At 36.7% G+C, this 18,639-nt stretch overlaps 1 protein-coding gene across 2 annotated transcripts in view; it reads left to right on the plus strand.

Annotated features, from left to right (window-relative positions):
- The window catches only part of CDH9 (cadherin 9), a 71,923-nt gene extending 69,076 nt beyond the window's left edge, over nt 1-2,847 (plus strand). For both annotated transcript variants that reach the window (XM_075495637.1, XM_075495638.1), the window contains one exon: nt 2,360-2,847. In XM_075495637.1, coding sequence (XP_075351752.1) covers nt 2,360-2,847 — 488 coding nt within the window. The remainder of the gene's footprint in view (nt 1-2,359) is intronic.
- Nucleotides 2,848-18,639: the final 15,792 nt, after the last annotated feature.

Below are 18,639 nucleotides of genomic sequence, written 5' to 3' on the forward strand. Positions count from 1 at the left end.
TATTTCATACCTGATGTGGTCTTTTTTTTTTTTTTTTTACCAACTGTTTTCTGAGATGGAAAAGGAGCTGGGAGAGTGGGAGAGGGAGCTACTATGGGCTGATTGTCATCATTACTATTCAGAAGAATGTGTGAAAAGAATGAGACCATCAATGTTATTTAGATGAAATAAATTTGAAATCTAGGGTCAGTTTTAGATACCATGCTCATTTGAGTAATGTTTTATGTTATAAACAGATCTTCATTTAGATCCAGGACTTTAAAATCGTACTCCTGAAGCTGAGTGATAAGTTTCTCAGTGATTAAAAAATTATCAATTATACTAGCTATTTAATCATGAATAATTTGTAATATTTATACTCAGGAAATATTTAGCTCAAAAGTATAGAAGAGAAATGTTCAATTACTTGCAAGTGGTAGCAAGAGCAGCTGACTAAATAAAGTGTGAGCACAAAAGTTAGATGGGTGGTTGGAGAGCAGAAGCATTAGAAAGATGAGGTGATATATGAAGAAATTAGAATAAAAGCTAGCTCATAACCTGGTGTTAAGAACATAAAACCTGCAACTTGCCTGTTTTGCTTACCAGAGAAGTGCCTCCTTAAAAGTGCCATCATCTCTACTTTCCAGTCAAACTCTGTGGAAAACCTCTTTCCCTTTCCACCTGTGCTAGCAAACACAGCTTGCCAAGGGGGCAGTGACAAGCTTACAGGTGTCAGTTTATATAATTCTAAGGAGATCACTTTTTTCCAGTTTTTAGACTGGATTCAAGCTACCTCCAGTAAATATTCAGAGGACCACAGAGGTTGTTAGGAGAGGAGCAATATGTAGGAACTATATCCGTAGTGTTGGGCATAGGGAAGGGAGGGTACTCAAGCTCTGACAAACTGATTGTCCATACTGCTTAGGTTCAAGCATTGCCTCTGGCCTCATTTCAGCATGAGCCAGCTTGGATTCCCCAGGACACCGCCCAGGCGTAGTCTGAGCAGCAGAAGTTGCAGGGCACCACTTCCAACAGACAATTATGGTTCAAACTCTGCCAGATCTTGCTCTCCACCTTGCACAGTTCACCTTGTCAACAGGCTCTGCGTCTTCAAAGCCACCCTTCATGCTCCAACATACAGCACGAAACGTGTACCATGAAACACGTACCCTTACTCACTCACTATGAAAACATCACTCTGATCGGTTGCAATGCTTTAGTACAGAAACATTGAACTAAAAACAAAAAACAAAGTGTGTCTTAGGACCACAGTGATAGCACATGAGACTCAGAACAGGCTCAGGGACCAGTGCTGTGCAAAAACAAGTGTGACTACTTTGTGTCTTTTGGCCCCAGGGTCAAGAGACCCTGCTCAACTTAGTACTACAGACATAGCTGAAGCCAGAGTAGCATAAGGCCAAAGAGCATCTAGACAGAATTGTTAGTCTACAGCTGGTGTTGTTCTCAGCACCTTATTTAATTGTTCAACAAGATGTAGTGTGTTAGGATAGTAGACTGGTGTCATCATGCCCAAAATAGGAGACACATATTAAGTATCTGGCTGTGAAAGACACTTCTTCATAATAACCTTTTAGTGATCTGCCCTACTCTTGTACATGAAGTTCTTAAACTTACTTAAGTGCGCTATTACTTGTCTAGCATTACGAAAACTTGAAAAGAATGGCTCCTGTACAGATACAAAACCACAAACAAAACAGAACAAAACAGCTTTTACATTCACAGCATTGTACAATGCAATGTGGAAGATCTCGGTTCACCTCTCCCTACCCGCAGCTTGTCCAGTCTTCCCTGTTATTCACCAGTACTCAAGTCATTCAGAGTAAAAACTTTGCTCCTAAGACTCAACAAAAGTTCTCAGCACTGCTGTAATGTTTGGTTCAGCAACCACTGTTATGCCTCATTGACAGATGATCTTGCTGGCCTCTCCTATTTACTCCAGCTACTGGAGCTAGGGTCAAATTTTTAAATGCATTTAAGCATTGACTTCCTACTGAAATCAATATCATTTAGGCACCAGAATGTACTTACAAATCTTCAGTTTTTCATCTCCCTCTGTAGAGTTTCATTTTTGTGTCAATCCTTACCTCTCCAATAGGAAGTTATTCAACTATCATTTCTTAAACTAGGGGGATCATGTTTTTAAAAAGAAACATTTAGTAGCAAAGATTGGATTTCAATTCCTGCAGCCACTGAAGCCAAAAATAGTTTTGTCAATAATATTGATAGCTGAAGGTCTTCAGGTTCTTAAAATCCCATCCCAGCCTTAAAACTTTTCCAGTTCAACAGATAATGCAAAATAGTTGCTCATTTATGTAATTTCTAACTACCCATTTCTTCATACAACTTTGTTTCCTTTCAGTATTAGTTGTGTTGTTTACGGCTCTCAAGAGACAGAGGAAGAAAGAACCCTTGATCATCTCAAAGGATGATGTGCGGGACAACATTGTGACCTACAATGATGAAGGAGGTGGGGAAGAAGACACACAGGCTTTTGACATTGGCACACTAAGAAATCCAGAAGCGAGGGAGGAAAGTAAGATGAGAAGAGATGTTATCCCAGAAACTATATTTCAGATAAGACGGACTGCACCTCTTTGGGAAAACATTGATGTCCAAGATTTTATTCATAGAAGGTTAAAGGAAAATGATTTAGACCCAGCTGCCCCTCCTTATGATTCACTAGCAACATATGCCTATGAAGGAAATGATTCCATAGCAAATTCACTCAGCTCCCTGGAATCTCTTACCACAGAGGGCAACCAAGACTATGATTACCTCAGTGACTGGGGACCTCGGTTTAAAAAACTAGCCGATATGTATGGTGGAGAGGACAGTGACCGAGACTGAGAAAGTAATCTGTGACCTGGTCAGTGTTAGTGGAATTCACGTCTATGTTACTAGATAAAGTGGCCTACTCTCTCTTACTTGGGAATAAAAAATTTACAAAAAATAGGTGTTGTCTTAGTAAGGGTTTGCTTAATCAATAAGTCAACGTGAATGAATATGAATGATTTAGATTTTTAAAAATCTACAATTCACCCTCTCTGCCTAGAAACCTCTGATGAAAGGTCTTCATTGACAATGAAAAGACAATAATAGGCTTTTTGTGCCTTTAATAATGAGATGGAAACTTAATTTTTTTTAATTGCTTTGCATTACTTTTCCTACTAGCTGGGACAGTGTGCACACACATTGTAACATAATCTCAAAAATATACTTTAAAAAAGATTAATATTACTGCCATATTTATTGAGTTAAAGAATGTCTGTGTGTTGATTCATCATGATATTTTTATATATGTATATTTATATTTTTGTATTTTTATTAAATAAATTAGTATTTATAAAAACACTACTTAATCACGTACTTTGTTAATCATAAGGAACTGTCCAATCTTTCTGAACAAAGGAAACTGCGTATTGTGCAATGCTTAATTTTTGAATGCATCTTCTTATATTGGATTAGTGGTTGAAATGTACTGTGCAAGAACAATATGGAGAGAGTGCTCTGTAATGGGAATGCAGTGTAGAAAAAAGAAAAAATATTTTGAAAAAGTGATTATAAATAAATGCAGTCTGACTTGCAATGTGTATTACTATATGGCATAATATTACAGTTTCATTATGAAACTCACCCCCACACACCTTTTTATGTGAACAGGTGACCAGTGAGAGGATTTAACAGATATATGCCTGGGGATTCAAGGAACCATGAAGGTTTATTCTGGTAGATATGAAATCAATTTTATAATACGCCTTTTAAAAATTTTGAATAATTACTCAAACCAATACTGAAAGGAAGGCTTTTGTATTCTAATCTTATTTTGGGGTTTTGAGGCAATTAGGCAAATCAGACATGTTACTAATAGCTTCTTTTTAAATCAAAGCAAGCCAAGCAATAAAAAGTCCAACTAATATTTTATTAAAGATTTTAGTGTTCTCTTCTTCAAAGAAGTGCATACATTTGCATATTTTCTAAAGCATTAATGACAATCTTCAAGTATATATTTGTGTTTAAAATCTATTTGCTGGATCAGCTTTTATGCAATGCACATTTTTTTTCACAACACAAGATAGAAGAAATTTACCTGGATCACATGTGACCTAACTGAGAGTTGCAAGGTTTATCCACGTGTGTTTAAGAAAGAAAAATAAAAAATCTCAAATGTATGAAAAAGAATCAAAGATGTCAACAATATAAGATATACACTATCCATAGCATTTCCATTTTTAATATTAACTTTAGGGAAAACCAAGTGCATATAGATGTCTAAAATAATAATGTTTTAAAGTTTTCTCTAGATTACTTATTTATTTTTCAGATCTTTTCAGAAAGAAACTTAAGATATACATTGGCAATGTAATGTGGGCTACTGAGGCACTCATCTCTTACCAAAAAGATAACAAAGAGGCTACACACAAGGACATAGGAACACATTCCTGCCTAATTTTTTCCTCTCTAGTGTGTTGACTTTCAGATTATTTCTCAAAAATATCTCTTTACTATTATTTATTTTATTCCTCTACCATATTCTTCTGCCAGTCCCAAGGATGCATCTCAAGTTTTCTGACACCGAACTCCTTTTTTTTGGGAGGGGTGTGTCTATGTTTCAGGGAATTGGGAGGTCCAAACAAGCACCTGAACAGCTCACTGTGAGCTAGATGTCAGGTCTGCAACACTCTGTTGCAAGCAAAAAACTTTAGTGACACAAAAAAGTCAAAATAACCTGCAGCCATGTGGCAGCTGTGTACATGGATGTGATGCAGTAACAAGACATCAGTGTATAACTTGATGGCATAAGAATGAGTATTTCTTTTTTGTGTCCTTTGGAGGTGAAAGCAAAAGACTTATGGAATGTATGTTCTCAACAGTGTGGCTGGCAAAGTGAAAGTACACAGGAATGCATTAGTCTTTCGATGCAATTTTCATCCTTTAAGGCACTGCCTTAATATGGGATAGGAGGAAAAAAAAGGATGATAAAACAACTATGTCCCTGAAGATAAATGACTGGGGGGAAAAAAAAGAAAAAGAAAAAAACCAAAACAAAATAAGAATATAGGAAAAACTTCCTTGACTTATAGAAATTGTAAACCCAAAGTTCATCTTCGGTGACAAACACGGTAGATTGGTCTAAGAGGAGAGGTTTTAGCAATCTTGCAAGTCATCATCAGAAATCTGAATACCACACAGTGATGTAGAATGAATAGAAGGAGAGAGGAAAATGAAAATATATCTGTCTCCAAGCAAGGACAGATACAGGCAAGGTATATGTCAGTGGAGTTGAGTAAGTTTTTAAGATGTTAAGAGTTGGTGCAGGACACTTCAAAGGGTACCAGTTTGATTTCAGAGAGGCTATTGGTGAAGGCAGGATGAAGGAAACAGGGTGTCAGAAATTCTTCTCCCTTGAAGACATAGAGATTTAATTTAGAAATTATGTTTTCCATATAGAAATAATCTTATTTGTGTATTGTTATTTATTTTTTAAATTTTTTTTTTCAGAAAGGAGTGACAGAAAGGAAAAAGAAGTATTGCAGAAGTCACCTCACAGAACGCTCTGGTAGAGACATGTCCTCAGTATCTTTATGTCATAGTACCACTGTGGTACTTTGGGAAGAGCAGAAACTCCAGAAGATCACCAAAAAAGGCACCCCCTTATCTCACTCTAGGTTTTCTCATCTCATGAGTCATTGCCACTAAAGCAAAGAGAGGGAGCTTTAGCCTTTATTTTCAGCAAAGTACCACTTAAAGCAATATATGGTTAAAAGATGACCTACATGGATTTACAGCACACAGAAATTCACATAGTTGGTACAGCAAAACAAGTAATTTCTCAAAATTGCTAAAAATTTCAAGCATTCTTAAAATGACTAAAACTAGCTGGCAAGTTTATCACCTGACATGTCTAACTGGTAGTTATGTAGGCTTGTTCATTCAAATGTGCTGCAGAAACTATTTTTTCTATTATTACTGTTCTTAAAAAAATGGATCTTCTTTTACTCTTACATCTGAAACAACACAGTAAATAGCACATCACAGATGAGGCATTTGTATTCACAGTGGAAACTGTTATGATATGTCCATTTTGCTCTGTACCATTTTCATCTGTTTACAACCATTGAGATTGGGGGGGGGGGGGGGCTGATTACATTTATACAATAGAACCAATGAGTGACAACCTTATGTGATAGGATGAGCTGCTGCTTCTGGTGTCATAAGCCAGACTGATTCCCAGGGTATTTCCCATGGAGGAGTTCCTTTGCACAGCAATAGCCATATCCTTCAAGGGTCCCACTGCCACCTTTGTTTATGACAGAGACATGTACCTTTGCTGCGATGGGTATTCAGCAGAGCAGCTGCACTGCCTCCGAGTTTGCCCACCCAAAATGCTAGAGGGTTATGCCTGCAAAACCCATGCTGTATTACCTTCTGGTGCTGAGGACATTCTGAAATGAACAGGCGTAGCTTCTGGCCTGTGACTCACTGAGGCTGCTGGGTGGCCAGCTGCTCTGGATGCCCTAGTGGGTACTGGGGCTAATTAAATCTCAGGTTTTCTATGCCTCTGAACAGGCAGAGGAACAGATATAGGAACCGACAGGAACTTGCATAGCATTGGCAGATATAGAAACCTACCTTGTCGGGTTACAAAGGTGGCAGAAAACACTTCACATCACCCTTTGACTAACATCTATTTTCCAATAATAGGTTCAGACTGATAGAGTTATGTACATCAACTTTTTTTTATAATTTAAACAATATTTTTGTGAAATAAATATTAACAAAGTTCATCATTCAATGAATAAACAGGAATTTTGAAGGAGAAGAAAAGGAGATTGGATAATAAACGTGTATGTGGACAACTCATTTTGAAGTCCAGTTACTGGTAAGCCATCAGCTTTTAACCATCTGTGAAACAATAGCTATATGATTTCTCTAAGTCCTAAAGGGAGCATCACACCTAGATCCCACTATTACATTGTATTTGGATTCCCAAAGATACAGGGAAGGAAAAGAAGGTTCTGAGAGGCCTCTTAGAGTTTGATGGCTACTGTTGGTTTCACAGGTCCACGTTTAGAGGAAATGAGTGAGGTCCAGCATGGCTACCACTACCCTAGCATGGTTGAAGGAGCTGACTGACAAATAAAATGTCTTTGACTTGTCCAACACAAACTGATACTGACGAAGTTATTAGCTTCCTTTGGTATTTTAAGATTAGGTAAAACTGACAAAATTACAACAAAAAAGACCAAGCTTCAGCTGGATTGGTCCAATACTGGGCAGAAGTGCCGATTGATGCAGTGGGATATGCAATACTGGTTAAACATCAGGAAAGAAAGAGAGGGATGAGAGGTAGAAACTCCTTCCAGTGATGCTTCTGCAGATGTTCCTCCCTCTGTGAGAGAACTGAGGCACAGAAGTGCTGGGCGTTTCGTGTTTATGCACATCTTCATCCTCTGTGAAATCAAGCATGCTTAACAAAGTTTCAGATCCATGGGATTTCCTCAAACCTCAGACATGTCTCACTGGGAAGTTCAAGGCCTTGACACCTCAGAAGAGGCTCAAGAGGAAGGAGAGGGGTCATTTTTTATAGTGCTAATCTCACCAAGGAACTAGTTTTTAGGAACTAGTGCTAATCTCACAAGGAACTCAGATCTGTTGTGGTTCACTCCAAAGGAGAAGTAGTAGCTGGAAACACTTAGGATGTACAAGACTAATTTGTGATCTCTAGCAGAAAAACTGCTTGTGACTGTTAAGGGTCAAGATAAACTTACTAACTCCTAAGGAAGTACTGTGGGAGACGAGTCTGATTTAGTCATCATTCCGAACAGAGCCTTAAATGGATTTTGAATGGGCTCTCCGCAGGATTAAGAGCAAATAAGCTGAGAAAAAGGAGCGAAAAGGAGTAAAAATGAACACGGAAAAATTCCAAGTGAATGTTCCAAGAAATAAAAATAACAAAAGTAAATCCATTCCATCTTGAAAGCAGAAAAAAAAAAAGAGGGATATATGATGACGGTTTTGTTTTGTAATGTTTATGTAATTTCTATTTCTTTTCACTTTAACTGAATTTTGTAACATACTCATGGAGTGACAAGCTTATCCTGATAAACAGCCTTATCAGTAAAAAATAATGCTGGAGACAATTTCCCACAGAAGGTTGCATCTTTCAGTGAAATACCGAAACAGACTCCTCATTATGCTATGTTAAACAGCCTAACTGCAACCACCACCATACATAAACATGCCTAAAATTTTTAGTAATTTCATGAAATGGCTGTTTTCAGAATTGAATAGTCACACAAAAAAAACATATATAAAACTTTCCCTTAGTACTTTCCTTATGCATTGATGACAACAGACATTAACACTTTCTGCTCTACCAAAGGTATTTCAACTGCTAATGGTCTAATTTACACTGAAAGTTATATTTTAAAGTCACATTTACTCTTCACTCCTCACTTGTGCTAAGCAGACAGAAAGAACACATAAGTGTTTGGGTCATTGCATATTGGAGTATTGTTACACTTTATGTTTTACAATTGAATTTGTGGACAAACTTGAGCAGTTCCAGAAAGAAAAAAAAAAAAAAAAAAAAGAAGAAAAAAAAGCAGAATGGGGAAATCAAGCATTTTTGCCTCTGCTATGGGAAGATGAATGGGGGAGAAAAGAATTGTAGAGGCATTTTTCAGGAACATAACATGGATACTACTTTGTATGCATACGATTGTCTGTCTATATGTGTGCATAACTGTATATATATATGCATATATAAAAACCCCCCACTTTATTATCCATAGGGTTAACCAACAGAAACCCTTAGGTACCAATTCTATTCAGAGACATCCACTTAAAAGGAAGAAAAGCATGGCAGAGTACAAGACATATTCAACTATGTGCAAACCAAAGGACATAAACCAACCTGATTTTACAGATTGCTTTACTTTTTTCTAACATCCTGCTGTTAGAGGGTATATTTTACATGTCAGTTCAGTTTCAGTTCATGAATCATAATTCAAACTAGGAGGGATCTGGCCTGAAATCTACTTAAAAATCAGTTCCAAATTTAGGATTTTGCATCTTCATTAAAATCTCACAGAAAAGGAAATGCAGAAAAGAGGGTTGTGAATATCACTGTTCTTGTGTTCCAAAGAAATCAAGTTGACATTACTTCTGCAGGGGAAGTGAGTGCCTCTACGCAGAATCAGCCCACTGGCTGTGACAGGGCACCATGCAACAGAGGAAATCCAGGAACATTTAATTCTTTCTCCTCACCCCCCATCATCCCCATTCAAAGCAAAGCACTCTGCAACGCCCTTCGCCCACCCCAGCAAAATTCATTAGAATACTTTTTAGCAAATTTCAGATCACTAGTAAAAGCTGAAGAAGTGACAGTATCTTGTCACAACTTCAATGTCTTTTTTTCCTCTTGCTGGTGTGCACTATTTTAGCAGGAAATACATTTTCATAGCAGTCCTGTGACTTAAAATATGAGCATATTCCTGATTTTGTTCATTTTACCATGGAATTTGACACAGCTCCTGTCATAACACATATTAATACACTTTCATCAAGCTTGGAATGAGCTCCATAATTTTAAAAAGCATTTGCTTTTAGAGTCAGTGTGCCAAGCATTTCTCCCATCACTTCGCACAGGGGAATGACAGGCTGTACAAAGTAAGCCTGCACAAACACAGATTTTTATTTTTGGTGGGAGTAAAATGATAATAACGTTGTTCACTGCTTATAGTTATGTCCTTCAATTTACCTTTTGAGTTACTGGGAGACATTTAGACTACATTAGAAGCAGTTTATGATCTGCTGGGTACTGCAAGAACATCTTTGGAGCAGCACAGGATCCAAAAACCATCCTAATTTTAAAATACGGTCCAGGATACTTACAGTCTTCCTTTCCCTCCAGCAGCAGGAGGCAGAATGACCCTCCCAGACACTGCATCACATAAGTACATATCTGGCACTTACTATTGGAAAAAGAGGTGAAAGCTAGAGTTTCATGAGTAAAAATGGTGAGAAGGAAATTAGGGCTGGGATTTTTGTTACTTGAGAATTGCTCTTGCAGCTGTCAGGAAGCAGGCTGCTAGTTGCTAGGAGCAACAATAATAATACTTACTTCTTATATAATGCTTTTCATCCCTAGTTTTTAAAGCTTTTTACAAAGAAGGTCAGTATCATTATCACCATTTTACAGGTAGGAAAAGCACTTATTTGTGCACCAGTTTCCCCAAGGACACCCAGCAGGACAGTAGTGGACACAGGAGCAGAAGCCTGCTCTTCTCTTCACAGGCCACACTGCCTTGAGGACAGCTAACCATTTAGGAGGCATTAATTTATGTACCTTCACTGCTTAAACTGATCGGAAATTTTGCTTTTAATTAGCTTTTACTGCCTCACAAATTTCAGACATCTTAAAGGAAGATGCCCTTCCATAGGGCACCATAAGTCAAAGATACTTTCCAAATTAAGGTTGTGCTTTGGACAAGTATGTGTTTCTGAGACAGGTCCAAGGTAGTTGCAAGAGGAGAGGTTGAGGTGTTTTTCCAGGCTTGCTTCCTGGAGGAAAGAGAACAAAAGAGGCTTTTAATTCCAGGTACAAAGTGAAAAGGAGAGACAAATAAATTCAGAGTATGCCCTAAAAACTGCAGGAATATGCCCAGATTTGGCAAAGTAGCTTTAACCTAAAAGTTAATCTTTCATTTAAAGCAGATGACAGTGGGACAGAAGGGGTGGACAGTGGAAGAATATCAGGTTGCAGTACCCATCACCAGCTGGTCTCCACTCCTTCAGAATTATTTATTTTTTATTTCTACGGACTCCTTCCACGTCCTTCCATTTGATTTCTTGATGAGACATTATCTTTTGATTGCTGAAAAAAATTCCTTTTTCCCCAGCAGTTCCAGATTGGCAATTAAATGACAAATCTTTAGGAACAAGCCTGACCAGCACTCAGCAGGGATGCAGAGAGAAAACAAGACATGAAGAGGCTCTTCAACACCAACCCTTGTGTAAGTGAAGGGCTTTGTTTCAACTAATGCTCAAATTAGGATACAGAATGGACGCCAGGCTTCACGGCACCATCCAACAGGATCCAAAGTGAGAGCCAAAGGGAGTAAACAGCTTCCCCACCTGCTAACACATATGCTGCCATCTGCAATTTACTGACCAAGGGGGAAGTTTGATCTTTTCCAAAGCAATGGCAGTGTGCTTTCCCCTGTGCCATGGCTGAGTGCCTTCAGCCGTCCTGTGCAGTAGTGCCAGAATATTTGTTGTCACTGATGTTCGGCCAACCCTGCACTGTTTTACAGCCAGCTTTTGCACAGCACTACCAGTAAGGGCCAGATTTCACCCACTGCATTTTTCCTCCAAAGTCAGTGACGTGCTGCTGGACTTCACAACACCAAACTCATTGCAAAGTATTATGAGAAATCACACATTATAATTTTTTAGGGGACAAAAAAATTTTTTTGTCCTCTGTTTTTAGAGAACAAAACCTTCATGGTCTTTCTCTTTTGATTTTATGAAAAGTTTTTTAAAATGATATAAGAATGAGTTTTGCATTACGTCATTAATACAAACACTGCCTGCATAAGTGATGTAATCTGATGTAATTTACTTATGTATTTGAGTGATATAAAGGAAATCTCTTTCAATGTTTTAAACCAGATAGTTGCATGTAAATTAAAAGCTTGATCCTAACAATCCTATAAAGCAGGTTTAAATAAATTTTAAAGGGTTAGATAGTATATTGTATATATAATTTGCAGAAAGATTCTTTGTACAGATTTTTAAATAATCTTACAAAAACTATGAATCTATACTGCCTGATACAAGAAAAAGAAAAAGAAAGGTGATGCATTTCTACCTAGCAAATAGGGACATTCCTATAAAAAAGATTTATACAATTGTAAAAGAAGGAACGTCTGAGGAGAGAGGTAGTATCTTTTATCCAACTATATTAGCTGCTTTAATAAGACCAGACAAGTTTTTAGGCCTATGAATCCCTTCTCATCAGGACTGACAAAGACTAGAAAAATCTCCAATGCCACTCTGCAATATAATATTAAGTAAAAATGCTAAATTACATTTTAAATTGTTTATTACAGAAGTTCTCATGTATAAATTGCAAATTTTGAGTATTTTGGTAAGGCAACATTTGCAAGGTAGATGTGCTGATGTGTGCTATAGCTACATTTAGGGACATTTGCCAACTAATACTTCTTTCAATTCACTTTTGTTATATGTGCATAAATATGGCAAATCAATTTATGAGAAAACATTCTTCTAATCTCACTTTTCAGCCAGTAGGGCAACACACTGCCTGAATTTTGTAGGATAGGACTGTCAGCATACCCAGAGAGGCAGAAGAGCAGAATTTCAAAGCAGCCACTTCAAAATTTTTAGATAAACCAGTTTGCAACATACTACACAATTCATATGCATAATACATATTCTAAATAAATTTTACTATGTAATTAAATAACAATTTATCCTGTGGCTCTTGTAATAGATGCAGTTCTTTAAAGTATTGCACATAACTTCTGTGAAGCCAGTGGGTCACAGCAGCCAGACATTGGATTATAAGAAAATTCGTGCCACGTCATGGTTATCCTGCCAAAGATAGGAACTCTGAACTGTCAGGTTGCAGTCCTGGATGGCAAAAATCAAGAGCAAGAACTTAACATTTTACTCCAAACCTTCATTATTCCAAAGTCACTTACATTTCTGATTCAATAAAGGTCTCATCTAAATCCAAGTCTCGCTTCCCAGCAGCGCTCGAATGTGGAGTACTGTTACAGGCAACTCTCTCAAGTAGCAAAACCATAATGGAATCAGGCCCGAATGATTTTATGGATTCCTGCAGTTTCATTTAGTGAATGTATTGTTCTAAATATCCCAGTGAACCAGAACACTGCAGACATGGGTGAATACACCTACGAAAATGAAAGTTCTTTGATAGAGCTTCAGTGGTTTCCAGCTTTAGGAAGAACACAGTGAAGTGATTATCACATAATACTTAGTAGTTCCAGATTTAATTTTCTGTTCCTTCCAGACCAAATTAATTTAGATTTGGATGGAGTATTTAGCCACCTGCCCATAGCATCATATCCTTTCCTTATGGAGGGTGATGTAAGTGAATGATGTCATGACGAACTTGCACAAAGTTCCTTTAACAAAGAGCATACACTGCTTAAAAATATAAATCTAGGCAGCATAAATCTACATAATATATTAATCATTGAACCTATATAGTGCCTATCAGCAGGTCTGAACAACACTGTCAGGTTCTACCAGGTTCAAGATCAGATTCATTTTTCCTGAGTTTCTTTTTCTTCATTGTCCTCTCCTCATCTTTTGCAATTAACCCCAGAACTTTCACCTGCAGTCCCTGGGTATACAGGAAATTATTCACTGTTATATAATATCTTGTGCATCCACAGACATCAGTGTACTGCTGCCTTCTAATTTTGTAGTGTTAATTTTCTCATTGAGTAAAACTGCAAAAGCAACTGTGATGTGGTTCTGCTCTCCAGAATATTGTTGCTGATGATGATTTGCTACTAATCTTTTGTTCACGCAAGCAGCCAGACCTGCAGACTGTAAATAGAACAGAGTGAGAAAACTAATGTTCTTTCCCTCTCCCTCCTGACACACAAAGAGATTCCTCCAGCAGTTCATCTCTCTCAGGTTGGTTTAGATATCGGGGCACTATTATTTTTCCGAAGAGATGCATTGTAGGACAATAATTAGATTATCTTAAATATTTCCATTTCTCTACATTCATTTATGAAAGATTGATTCATTCTCATTTCAGGAATGTAAAAGACCTATTTTATTGTTTGTTTTGGTTTGGTTTTTGTGTGGGGTTTTTTGTTTGTTTGTTTGTTTTAACTAAAGGACATGCATTCTTTCCTCTGTGTAACGGTAACACCAGTAAGCTTTAACAAGTAGCCTCTATAAATGAAAGAGGAGAGCTTGGTTCAATACTCATCCTGCTGTGTTCTGGACTACCATTTTAATAGCCACTAATAGAACTATCTTCCATGAAGCTTTTAAAATCTCTTTTGATTCCATTTATGCTTTGAATAGCTTCTATTTAACTATGATCTAAGCTTGCACTTGCTTTAAGTCTGCTACCTGATTTTCCCAAAAAATATGATATCAAGTTTTATAGTTTTTAAATTAATTTTTTAAAGTTATTTGACTATCTCTTCATGCATAAATAGGTTTTGAATAGTTAATTGGGAAAAAAAAAACAACCTGGAGGTTTAATGTCATTGACAACTTACTGAAGTTTAGAAGGATATGATTTTATTTGCAGATGATTAATGTAATGTTGTTTCACTTTCCTGAAAAACTAAGTATGCTCATTAGAAGCTATAAAACATCCTTGTGGTAACTAATTGCTTAAGAATGAAAAATTAATAGAAAATAGATTGGTTTTACTTTTATACAATAAATGGATGTTTGGAGAAAGAGCAGGACAAAAGAATAATATTTATACCCAAGTTCTTTACCAATTACTGTGGATCATAGATCTCAGATTACAGTTTGGGAAACATCAAAATCTATCATAAAAGAAAGATAAACAGATATCAGAATGATAACATGAAAAAGGATAGATGTGTGAGAGGATGAAAGATAATGGAAATTTGGGAGCAAAAATCAAAATAAAATATTTTGGTCACATTTTAAAGAAGATAAGGGTCACAGAATGCAGCCAGACTGATCAAGGGAAAGACAGTGGACTGTCAGAGATGTGGCCAGTGACCAAGAACAGAAATTGGCTAACCAGAACTCTGGTTATGTGCCTGCATTATGCTATTGGTTTTAGTAGTGGAGAGAATCACAAAACTAGAAAAGGTTAAATTTGTAAATTGGTTTTGTTATCACGGGATCAACAGTGATCATTTTTAAACCTCTTGCAGCCACCAATCTTATAAATACTTTATTATTTGTATTCAACAGATGAGTAGTTCCCAAACCTGACTTTTATTTTTTAAACTAGCTTGTTCTTATTTTAAGAACTTTGTGTAGTATCTTCAAAATAATTTGAAGTACAATTTCCCCTTCTAAGATGTGAACTTGCCTATATATTGTGAGTGCTAACAGACAATACAGTCCTAGCCTAAATAGATCAGTAAAATTGGGGATTCCAAATTTATTAACTGCCAGTGACTTCAGGTTCATATTTGCTTGGTCTCCTAGTAGAAATATTGTTTTCATTCTTAGTTATGTTTCAAACACAGTATGGAAGCAGGAAGTCAAGCTGTGTCCCTTTTCTGCTCATGCATCACCCACAGTTCTGCAATTGGAACTTACAGAGTGAAAAGGGAAACAGAAGGAAGGAGAAGATTTTGTGGTATCAAAATAGTCAAAAGGTAAAGCTTCTTCTGATATCGTATAGTATAGGTTAAGGAATAATCCAGCCAATGGCCTGTTTGTGAACTACAGAATGTTTTTAAAAAAATAAAATAAATAAAAACAAGAAGTGTCCTTTAAAACCAAGCAGCTTTCCACAGTAGAAATGCACCATTCAAATTGAGAAGACCAGTGGAAAAAAGTCTAAATACCAGGTGTGGTCTACAAGACATTTCTCTTCAAAACCACAGGGTATTCCATTCAAAATTAGGAATAGGGATGTACAGAATGAGTATGAGGAAATTCAATATCCAAGCACTGATATTTGTTAAACTGGAGAATTATCTCCCCAGGAAAAATGTAGAAGCTCGTTTACTTGTTACGATTTAAATTAACCAAGAGAAGAACAATAATATCGTAGAGAACCATTCTGCTAAGGCATAAGGGATGGAAACAGAATGAACGGGTAATTACTGAGACAATATTACTCTTTTACAGCAGTAGCATCTGCAATATTAAATAATTGTACATAGATTCCTTTTTTTAGTACACAGTATTGAGATGCAGAACCTGGTCCTACAGAGTTTCTCCACTGGCAAACCTTTGTATACCTGCAAAATACCCCTATCAAGTTTTCTTTATAGAGCAAAATTCTATTTTTGGGAAGAAGGGTCTCATTTCTTAGCACTGCTACATAAGCATAAGCCCTCTGGGGCATGGTAATGCCAAATTTACAATCCTGCTGTGCTTTTTATGCGCGTGTTTTCAAAAGAAAATGTTTATGCTAATATAGCAAAATGCTTGAATCAGCCCAGTATGTGTCATTTATATGTTCTCATGCATTCGTAAGGAATATAAAAAATATGGTGTTTCATTGGTCTTAATTTCAGCATTATACAGAAGAAACCACAAGAAAATATTAAATATTTTGATTATATTTGAAAATTATTAAACATGACATTCAATGTATCAGCTGTTAACAGCATACAATTCTCGTGCTGCTTCTCGGGATGTAATCAAAGAAAAACAAATCACCAATATGTCAGACATGGAAATTTAAATCTCAATAGCATATACACATTTTGTATGCTACATTCATATATAAATATTATCATTCCCATGTGGAGCTTTTCTTTATTCTTTCCCATTTTTTATATAATACAGCACTGAAGTATATTTGATGTAGTCCCATTATCATACTGGGAAATATACAGAATAAAAGAATAAAAAAAAAAAAAAAAGAGGAAGAGTACTTCATTGTTTTCTGTAGGAAAATGCTAGCAGGTGTAGGGTTCTCTGACTAGCCTCTGCTTTTTCTGTCCCAATTCCTCTACCACTCAGAAGGCTACCAAAAATACCACCCACAGACAAAACTGCTAACCCTCACAACAAGAAAGAATGAGCTTCTACACACAGAGAAAGAGAGCCAGGGCCCTCTAGGTGCCCTGAATCACAGTCTGCGCCACTGGGGAGGAGGGTAAAAATAAAGCAGAACCTAAAATGCGCACTCAAGAACGTGGATTAGTTCTTCACTGTGGAGCTTCCCACATTTAAAGCTGGGGGAAAAGATGTGCAAGTCATAATCTCAGTACGTAGCCAAAAAAAGTCTGTGAAGCTGATCTCATTCACAGCTTTGTTGCTGTTGTCTTATACTGACACCTAATATTTGAGGCCAATTCCTTGACTTTGAAGCCTATTTCATGGAGGTTTTTTAATACTTTCTATCTTCAAATAAGAAATTTACCATTTGAGCACATGGAATGCATTAGTTTGCATTAAATTTTATTCTACTTAGAAAAAGGTTCAATGAAACCAACATGCCAAACATATAAAATTAAGCTAAATTATTAAAATGAAGTTTTACCCATTACATATATGTTTTCAATTATTACCAATTTTTTTCTTATGAAATTTTCAAATGTACTTTTTATTATTATTTTCTTACCTAAAGGAATATCAGAATTTCTTCTGGAGCATAAACATACTGCTTGATGATTATGCTATATTTGTATAGCAAGTTGGAAACCTATTCTATAGAAAAGATTACAAAATTGTGTTAAAACACTCATTTCTTCAAAAGTTTCTTTTAGTAAAGAACAGGAGAAATATCACTATAGGTATATATTTTTAAGTTTTCATTGTTAGCTCCTACTTATTTTTTAATCATTTTTAAAGCATAATGAAGAAGATAAGATTTCCTTAATACTATGCTTTGTTAACATTGCCCTGCAAAAAGCTCTTCAGACAAGCAACAATTAGTTTAACAGCAATATGTATTTCTAAACTTAAGCCTTACCAGTGTAGGATTTTTAATACTAGTTAAATGGTCATGAGGAAAACTCTAGAGCAGTTATCTGCCATAGGACATCACTGAATAACAGTATGCTTTCTACAGACAATTATGCTTAAAGAAAAACAAGTGTTGAACTGTGCACTGCATGCTTGCATTCTCAAATACATCAATGAAACTGCCATGCAGAAAAACACAAATGAGGCCTCAAACACCAACTTCAAGCTATATTGAATGCATTTAGGTTATTTCAATAAGATGCTGTGCTTTAACCTAGTCTCAAGTCAAGACTGTTACTTTCCCTAACCTTCTGCATTATTTCTTTAATTTTTTTTCAACACGTACTTCTTACCAGAATCCATACTGGAATCTGTGATACTGTATCCCAATACAGCTTTCCAGTTGAATGAATATTTAGATAAGTAGGCAACCTCAGAAATACACTGCAGAACCCAATGTGCCTGCTGTGCTCCTCAGAGACATTTGGCAGGATAAGACTTTCCACCCTGCCAGCTCCCCAGCTTGGTGGAAGAGGATGTAGTTGTATTTGGTAAGGCTGTTCTGCCCACGTGGAGCAGCCTGTGAGAAAATGAGGATACAAGGCCAAGAGACTGCTAGATAACACCATGCAGCTTAGGCAAACAGAATATACATGGCCAATTTACAGTGTGGTTACATCATGGTCAGAAGCTACACCTCTCAAAACACAAACAGTCCTTCAGCAATCATAGTCTTTATGTCTTTCCTAGACACATCGCTTTTCCCAGAAAAAGGATATTGTTTTGTATATATCTCATAAGCTTTATATCCCACTTCTCTTTTCCACAGACTGATTCAGTTGATCAGCACAGATTCTGTTAGCTTCAGTCTGGCAGTTGGACTTAACGATTAGAGAGGGAACCTGACACTGGGCGAAGTGTATTAACTGAATATAATGAATCTTCTCCCTGTGCTAATGCAACATATTTTTGCAGGCG

Source organism: Mycteria americana, chromosome 2, assembly GCF_035582795.1.
Source record: "Mycteria americana isolate JAX WOST 10 ecotype Jacksonville Zoo and Gardens chromosome 2, USCA_MyAme_1.0, whole genome shotgun sequence".
In the NCBI taxonomy this organism is placed as follows: Eukaryota; Metazoa; Chordata; class Aves; order Ciconiiformes; family Ciconiidae; genus Mycteria; species Mycteria americana.